Below are 9,556 nucleotides of genomic sequence, written 5' to 3' on the forward strand. Positions count from 1 at the left end.
GATTAGCACCGTTTTGAAATGCAAATCACATGAATTAAGCTATTATTATAGTAGAACATTATTATTTTTAGAGTGTAAAAGCACAGCTGTGCGGGGTGGTGGGGCATCTTCCAATAGCGAGCACAGGTCTGCTCATGCACCAACTTAAATGGCATGGATACTGTTAATTGCGTAAGTGAAATTCCACGTAACGTAACAGTCGTACAAAAAAAATAGGGGTCAAAAAACATTTGAGTCAGCTCATTGTGGTGCATATCACACGGGAATATGCGCAGTAGCATGCCTCATTAGGAAACGGTAGGCATTTAAGGGTGTTTTGCAAAACCTTTTCTGTGCCAGTATTTCGTAATCGGACGTTATATTGTCCTTTTCAGTAAAACGTCGTGCCATTTTTTTGTTAGCACGTTGCATCAAATCGTTCACGAATCAAATTAAACGAGCCTGCAAAGGATGTTAAGTGGATATTTATTGCTATGGGTAAACTAATTGAATACATTGTTGTGACTTTTCATGTGTGCGTGCCAAACACGCCTTTCGGCGCAAACAAAAAGTGGACAGGATTTCCCAGAAATTATCCAGGAGTAAAATGTTCTCCTCTTAGGACCAAAACATTGAACAGGATCGCTTACACACCAAGGTGAATTCGTAATTAACACACAGAAGGGCACTGCTTAAGCATATGGTGGGAATCATTTAATGGACAATAAACGAATCAAGAGCATGTGACGCATTAAGTACGGGTGCATTAAAAAATAAACCCCTTAATAAGCATCAGGCAGCGTAAATATTGGAAAGGCTGAGAAAACAAAACCGAGCAGCCTAATTGGGCATCCCGACCCTCCCATCTCCACTGAACACGCTCCCTCCCTCCCTCCTAGAAAGCTGTGACCTCATTTGCATTCAGTTGTCATTTTTATATAATTAGTAATATTTGTACAACGTCAATGCTTTGTTTCTTTTCTTCTGTGTCAAGTGAATGGAGGCTGTCACGTAAAACAAAGGCAGCTAAATAATGCGCATTTCGTTCCAATTGCTTTAAACACGATAAAAATATAGAACTGTTTGCAAAATACAGTACTAGACTTTGTACAGTATGAAAAATAATACACATACAAAGTAAAGAAATTCTAAACCAGGGCAAATGTACGTCATTTTATTGCATTCATTCAAGGGTTTCCCTCGAAAGTAGCCACAATCACGGAATTAAGCCAAGTATGGTGCGAAAAAAAGTAACACTTGATTTTTTTTTATCCCATTCACCACGACCTAAGTTTATGTATTCTAAAAAATAATGATGAATAAATATTTACATTGGTGTCAAGGTGTTTTGTAACCGAATAATCGCCACTCATTTAACTACAAGCTACAGTAGCTGGAAACCAACGCGTGCAGTGCTGAGTGTACTCCGCAAGCAGACATGCGTGTGGACTTCAGTTAAAACCAAAGGATTGAGTTTAAGTCCAAAAGTCTATTCGAATAAAAAAAGGCTCGCAAGGATTCGTATTAAAGAGTTGCTAAAATTACACCTCCCAGATGAATATCCCATTATAACTTGACCACATTTACACACCATGAGAACCTTGATTAAAACAATATAATAAATAAAATGTGCCCTTTGTTTGAAGCCACAGTAGACGATTGTGAAAAAAAATAGCCACCATCGATCGTGTAAAACCAAGCTAAATATTAAGATTTCCCAAAACATTGTAAATTAAACCCACCTCAATGTTGCGAGTTCCTAGATTAAACTACCCAGAGCCAGTACCATTCCTCTCATGAAGAAAACTTAGTGAAACCGATTACTCAAATTTCGTGAATTTGTTTTACATGTTCACTGCTGTACTACAGTAGATTGTGTTGACTGAATGAACGCGCATGACATTTGTTATCATTGCATCTGTATTGTCTTTCACCCAATGGTTGGATGACGTTACAACCCATGTCTCTCTTGACTTGGCCTCTATTTCTTCCGAGATATATTTCTGAAAAAATGAAAATTGTGACCCGCCTAAAGCAGGCAGTTTAATTTATGCAAAGTTTCAGTTTAAGCAACCGCAATTAAACAAATATAAAAAAAATTCCTTCGTGTAAAACACACAAACACACGGTGTCAGCCGAGAAGCGTCGGTTTATTGACTTGACGACACCCTCTGTTCCACCCACAGGGGCAAGAAAATATCTCGCTGGAGTAGGACCGGAGCACCGTTCCCCTGTGTGCCACCTCATTGGCCGACAGAACGACGCCGCCAGGACAGCGAAGAAGGCAACGCGGGAGCTGCCCTGAGGCAATGGAGGGGGCGCATGGCAAAACTAACAACACAAGCGCCTCCACTGACCGGCGCCATGTTATTACCGCCGCTGAGTGGCGGAGGGAGACGTCAACGACCGCGGAGAAAGGGGGGTGGCGGTGAAGCGGCTCTGGAGAAGCCGGGTTCGAAGGACCGGAAAGATGGGGGGAGCGGAGTGAGACAAAAGTAGTTCCAGTCACCCCGCTACTTAAAATAACGAGAGAGAGAAAAAAAACACAAGCCACTGTATGCTGAGAAAGAGCACGGGGAAGCAGGCGCTAGCGGTGTCTGCTGTCAACACAGCATCTCCCGCTCAGCAATTCAAACAATGACAACCATCACCACCACCCGCATAAAAGAATCGCCCAAGAGTAAACCAGCATCGCAATACTTGCAAAAAACGGCGCACTGAATGCCGAATACAAACAATAAAAACGTCACCAATTTGAATCGCGCAATTGTTCGAACGAGCAAAATCCCCAAAAAAATCCCGCGGCGTTCTCGCAGAAATAAAAAAGCACAAGCCGCATTTAATTATTTATTTAACTCGGCGGCGGTGATAAAAAAAAAAGCGCGGCCCGCAAGGCCCCAGCCGCCTCAGCGCTTATCCACAAACACAACACAAATAAAACAACAAAACCAGACACAGCGGCGACTCGCGCGCGCGACCGCCGTCGTCGCGAGCTGCGCCCGCCGCGCGCGCCCCGCGCCGTCGAAAAGGCGCGAAACGTCGACGGATCGCCGACAAATCGCGACACAACAGGCGCCGCGAGCCGCTTTGGCGCCAAAGCGGAGCAGCACAAACACGGCCGCCATCTTGACGCCGCCAACCCCCGCGCGCGCGCGCCTCCCCCACCCCCCCTACGCCACCCGCCGAGTCGCGCACAGCGTCACCCGCTTCGCTCGCCGCGCTCTACGCACGCACCCGTGTTGTAGACGTGCAGCTCGTCCACGATGCCTTCGTTGCCGCCGCCGAACACCACCATGAGCTCCTTGATGGTGACGGCGCGGTGGCCGTGGCGCGGCCGCGGCACAGGTCCCGTCGAGCCAGTGATCCGCTTCCACTTGAGCGTGGGAGCCGCCATCTTGGGCCTCGCCTTCCCACAATGCCGAGCGCGCGCGCGAGACAGCCGGAAGCGGCCGTGGGGGATGGATGGGCGGGGTGCTGACCCCCCCCTCCCTCCGTCCCCTCCCGCCTCTTCCGCCACATCCCCCGCACCGGCTTCCGGTGACGAGCGGGCCCCCCCCACTCTCCCTCTAGCCCACTCCCTCTCGCGCGAGACTCTTGCGTCACGGACCTACCCCCCCCACCCATCATCACGCACCACGTGACCCACTGAGACCCCCCCCCCCATCATCACGCACCACGTGACCCACTGAGACCCCCCCCCATCATCACGCACCACGTGACCCACTGAGACCCCCCCCCCCCAACCCCATAGAAATGAGAATCTTGATCCTTGGAGGAATCCCGATGAGTTGTGAATCTATTTTTTTTACAGACGTTCAGTAGGGGCGGGTAAAGGATACATTAAAGACAATCCTACAGTCGTGCGATTGTGGGCCATATAGTAAGCCCTTAAGATGTACATTATACACAAGCCACGGTGCGATTAATGGGCATGCAACACAAAACATCGACCACGTAGTAAAACCACTGCAGTCAGCGCTTATTTAACGGAGGAACAGCAGAACTACACGAACTACTCTCTCGTTGTGGCCAGCAGCAAACGTCCGACATTGGCATTTAGCAACTGAACATTGCCTCCATAGGCAGGAACACTGTAGTACGATCTCGTGATGTATTGCTTCAGCACCATCGGTTATGTTCTAAAGAATTCCACACACTTAGCAGGTACTGTATGTACAGTTACATCCAGCATCATCAGGCGATTGACAGAATTTTAACTCGTTGATTGTTTTTTTAGAAAACGTACGTGTTGCATTTTAATCAGTTAAGTTAATTTCTTAGTGAAATGTTCTTGTAAACTCTCCGGCCACTCGTGACCCTTAAGCCATCTTGCAAGTTGCAGAGGAGTCATTGACGAGGAATCGATTAAGGGAATCGATGTGCGAAGTTGGACGCATGAATCGAATCGTGCGCATAGCGGTGGGGAGGAGTGAACCATTACGTCACATGACAACGGGCGCGTGACGTCATAACGAAAGGGCAATCAAAGTAATCGACGGCCATCTTACAAAGGGGCCTTTTAAAATGGGACCTTTCTTTGCCAGTATAAAAGCATGAAAAAAATGATAGGTTTTACCCTTTCTGGCAATACTAATAACAATAGGGTTTACCCTTTCTGGTAATAATTGCCAACAAGGGTAAAGCCTATTGTTTTTATTAGGACACTTTTAATAAAAAAAATAATTACCGACTTAAGTGTTTTTTTTTTACTGGATGTGTTAATAAACGATATATTTTTTTATATTTTGCAACAACTCGTCGATTTAACAACGAAGCTCGATTACCATTGAGGGTGTGCACGCGGCGCCTCGCCCCTACCAAGATGGAGTGTCCCCGCCTCGCAATGCGCCGCTGCTGCTGTTGTTATTAATTCATGGCACTTTCTTTGTTTTAAGAACGACCACCACCCCCCCCCCCCCCCCGGGGGTAATGCTTGAACCGCACAGCTAATTTAACGAACAAACAAGAACAAATGCAACACATTCGTGGATAACATCGTGGCTTTAGAAGGAAGACATATATAACAGCTGACGTTTCGGGCAATGGCCCTTTTTCATTGCACGTAAATTATGTTTTTTGACATCTACATGTATGCACCATTGTCAACGCAGCAGCCACCGCAAATAAGTTGATACATTTAACACACCGGTCTTGTAATATCCACTACGCAGCGTTGCACGTACTCGAATTGATATGTACTGTATACATAAAAAACTAGTTAATAATTAAGTGCTTTATACACTATCTGGCCTCTAAATAATAATGAGTACATGCGCCAGTGGTGTAGCCACATACGTTTCCTCTCCAATACAATACTGCATTACATATTCGGATATAAGCATAACTCCATACGGTCTCTTCACACATAAAAAAAAACTTAATGCTTCGTCCATTGATCCCCATGGCGATATCCCGGGGTACCAAATAATAAAACAAAATGGGCCCAGGCAATGAAATATTTTACTTCTGGGACACTATTTTTTCCAGGGTTTACTTAACCATCGTGGTGCCTCGTGCACAGCTCGTCGAGATGAGTCGATAGCCGCATCGCCGACCATCAACAGACTAAAAATGACTGCATCACGGACATTGTGCGAGAGCCATGGTTATATGGTTCAATTAGTTCATCAGCTTAATTCAAGACCAATCCCAGTGAACGTGCAATAGTCGGGCAACGTCGGTTAACGTTGGAACAACGTTGGTTGACGTCGGACAAACGTAATGTACCATTGGAGCCTCATTTGCCAGTAGCAAAATATGATAATTGGTTTTTTACCCTTTTATCTGGCAACAAAACTGACACCTTTTTTTACAAGGAGTCATGTTTGCATAGACCACGATACCTGCAGTCGGAATGCAAACAAAAAACATAACTCTGATAATGTATGCAAGCACAGTGCATACATTATCAGAGTTATGTTTTGAATGCAAACAAAACACATAACTCTGATAATGTATGCAAGGACAGTGCATACATTATCAGAGTTATGTTTTTTGTTTACATTCCGACTGCAGGTATTGTGGTCTATGCAAACATGACTCCTTGTAAAAAAGGGTGTCAGTTTTGTTGCCAGATAAAAGGGTAAAAAACCAATTATCAAACGTAATGTAGTCCAGAGTTTGTATCAACATTTTTCTTGATATTTCTTCAGTAAACATGCAAACGTTGAGGTTGGCCCTATGTCAACCGACGTTTGCATGTTTACTGACATATCAAGCAAAAATATTAACAAGCAAAATGTTATTCTTGGTTCTTTCGGTAAAGTCACGTAGAAGGGAAATGTAAAAAAAACAATAAAATTCTCACGACGTTTCGATTGCAACACAAGCAATCATCAGGTGTGAAAACTACAGCAGGAAATGTTTTGCTGAATAAAAAGGTGAATGTTTGACACAAGCAAACTCTGGAATGTAATAAGAAACTATTCATATGCCAATTAAACAACCGGTAATCAAAAAATATGTTGCAATTGAATTCTCATCAGGTACACCACGGTGTCAAGGGCATTCTCCTACCCTTATCCATTTTAAATCCCTGGCCTATGTGCTATGAAGAAGAGCCATTGCTCGAAACGTCACCTTTTGCATATTTTATGTTTATTTGAAAGCCACGATGCTATTAATGACCAACGTGTTGAGGTATTTTGTTGGGTTGTACTTTTGCACCACTGCCAACGCAACAGCGGCATCACCAAATACTTGAACTCTGGCCCTGACTGCTGCAATGCGTAGTGGGGCTGCCATCACATTACATCACAGATGACTCTTAACGCCTGCTTAAATGCAAATTCAACCCTCCCCCCCCACCCAGTGGCTGAATATCCCCTTGCAATTACCCCACGCCATCTGTTCATTTGCACATAAACTACATTTACGGACTTGAATTATGTGCTATAATGATGTATGGGACATTGCCCAAAACGTGGCCTGTTACATATAGTATGCATTTCTTTTTAATGTTAAGGCCACAGTGTTATTGATACACGTGTTGGGTTTTGTTGCTGCTATTTGTGCGTGTGCACCATTACCAATGCAGCAGCAGCAGCGTCAGACAATATCGTATACCGTATAGATTTGCATAACGAGTCACTTTCCCTATCTTTTTCTCACGAGACTCGATTGATTTATCTAGATTAGATTAAGCAATAATGAATACAGCACATTTCGGGAATTACAATGTGTACAGCGTCCGATTGATGTCGATTCAGCATCTTAAGACGTTTTACAAAAATGGCAAAGCTATATTCAAGTTTAATATGAGGTTGGGAGTGGGTCAGGGCAAGGAAACGCGGCTAAAATTCGTTGATCTGCCTATATCGTCTGCATGTAACTCGAATATCTTTACATACTAATGAGACAGTCACCCTATATCCTTTTAATGTTTCTTTAATTTAATGCATTTGTGCTATTTTGTAATGCTATATTAGGAAAACAAAGTTTTGCTGGCTGGCTGCCTGGCAGGACGTGACAGCCGGAGGGGAGGCATGGAGGGCCGGTCACTTCCAAAGGACATGCGGACTGCTGGTCAGCCTACAAATACATTTTCCTGACTCGACTGTACAGGGAATTTACTATTTGACGTTGATTTATGTTTCTGCAATATTTTTCGATTTTTGCACGTCATCCTTGTTGTTTTTTGCTCTGATTTCCATTTGCTTCATTGGCGCACTTTATTTGATGGTGTTTCGCTTTTGTCATTTTGGTGACACTGGTCAACCGTGGAAAGTTTGACCATCCCCGGCATCTTGGAGTTGCCACCTGGTTGAACAAAATGAACTTGAAATAATCGCGTAAATTCTCTCATCTGTACTGCTCTTATCTTTTGTCATGTTTGTGTGACCTGAACTGTCCGTTTTGTCTGTGCTACCATCGTTTACGGACATTTTGCACGTCCGTAAAAATAAAAAAAATACATATCATAGGTGACGTTTCAGGTGTTGGGCCTTATTCATAGCAATGCTTATGCACCACCGCCAAAGTAATATTACAATTCCATTGTTTTAAAATAAGGTGAGGCTTGAAAAGCATAATAAACCGAGGGTCGATAAACAAAGCAGGCACTACTTTGTGGGAATTCAACATTGGTGGTAACCCTTGGGAATAAGACTGGCCTCGGCTACCACTATTGTAAGTCTCAAAACATCGCCACCTAGCGCCCATTTAAATGAACACAGGGAACGGGTGAAGAAAATACAGCACTGGACAGCCCACTTATACTGCTGGTGGACAGAGGCAGAAGGATCTTAAAAAAGTGACCATTGTTTTTGACTGCCACGCCGGAAGATCGGCAACTTCTGGATTGTCTAGTGTGTTCACCAGCACATCACATCAGCATCTCCCTGATTACGTAATTTACATTATTATTATTGCTGTAAACTGTGTAGTTTTCACCATTGGGCTGTGTTTATGTAGCTGTCTCCAAAAGTAAAACATCAAATTGACTCTGAGGGTAATCCTAAGCATGCATCTACCCATGCCTCTTTAGGTATTCTTTCGTTTTTGTTGCATTTTCTTTGTCGGTGTCGATAAGGAATATACTTTACACAGATTAACAAGTAGCAAACTGAACACACTCATCAACAGCACTGTGGTCTTGAAATACAATCACAATCGGTGACCTTTCGGACAATGGCCTTGTTTATACCACATTGCTCAAAACGTCACCTACTATAAATCGTATTCTTTGATGGCAGAATTTTTGATGAATGCGTTCAGTTTTTCTAGCTTGATTAATTGTGCTTGTGCACCACTGCCAACGCAGCAGCATCACCAAGTAACTTGTGCACAGATTAGAAACGTTGTCATTCAGGCACATTGGTAAGTTGCAATTTACATGATCAAGTTCATCTTCCAATAAAAAAATACATTCCGACCTGCTCCCGTCCACGCATCTCTGTATCTCATCACATTGACCACCCTTGTTCGGCATCAAATAACTGCTCAAAGTCAACACGTGCTCTGATGCGTATTCCATTTGCGCCACCACTAACAGACAACTCCAATTGTCGAGCGAACTTCATGCACGTGACCTTTGGTGGCGGTGATAGGGCCCAGCGGTGGCGCGTTCGCCGCTTGTTGTTGCAGAGGTTCGCGGTTCAAACCCAAAGGCCGCCCTGCTTAATTACTCAATTGGGATTATACACAGCAGCAATCGTTTTCCCCCTATTGGCAGACTAAAGCCCCAGGTCACTCTTGCACCCGAGAATCACCCTGGTGTCTTGAGTTCTCACCTCCAACTAGCAAAATAAGTCAATACCTGTTTTGCTCATCTTTATTCTGAGTCCAGCTTTGCGGCCTTCTTCATTGAGTTATTTTGACATTTCCTGTAGTTTATTCTCATTGGATTTCGCAAGAAACACGTCGTCAACAAATCTGGGCAAAACCCTCACTCAGAGCAATCTCACACCATCTACCCTGAATATGACCTCGTCAGTCCAAGTCCCGCCCACGCGGCGGTTGAGTCCACTCGCCACACGTGTAGCGGTCGCAGCTACCACATGCCATGTGAGGCTCAAGCATAGCGCATAGCAGGTGGCACGCGTGCAAGGCTACAAGACAGACGGCCAAGAGAGACAGC

The 9,556-nt window shown here is 44.4% G+C and overlaps 1 protein-coding gene across 4 annotated transcripts in view; it reads right to left on the minus strand.

The window, feature by feature from the left end:
- HCFC1 (host cell factor C1) overlaps nucleotides 1-3,466 on the minus strand; it is a 36,152-nt gene extending 32,686 nt beyond the window's left edge. For 2 of the 4 annotated variants that reach the window (XM_061567202.1, XM_061567199.1), the window contains exon 1: nucleotides 3,214-3,465. In XM_061567202.1, coding sequence (XP_061423186.1) covers nucleotides 3,214-3,373 — 160 coding nt within the window. In that variant the 5' untranslated portion in view covers nucleotides 3,374-3,465. Of the gene's footprint in view, nucleotides 1-3,213 lie in introns of all 4 variants that reach the window. The other 2 variants (XM_061567200.1, XM_061567201.1) reach the window with 2 other exon arrangements.
- Nucleotides 3,467-9,556: the final 6,090 nt, after the last annotated feature.

This window comes from Lethenteron reissneri, chromosome 38 (assembly GCF_015708825.2).
Source record: "Lethenteron reissneri isolate LAM-NWPU_2019-01 chromosome 38, ASM1570882v1, whole genome shotgun sequence".
Taxonomy (NCBI): domain Eukaryota; kingdom Metazoa; phylum Chordata; class Hyperoartia; order Petromyzontiformes; family Petromyzontidae; genus Lethenteron; species Lethenteron reissneri.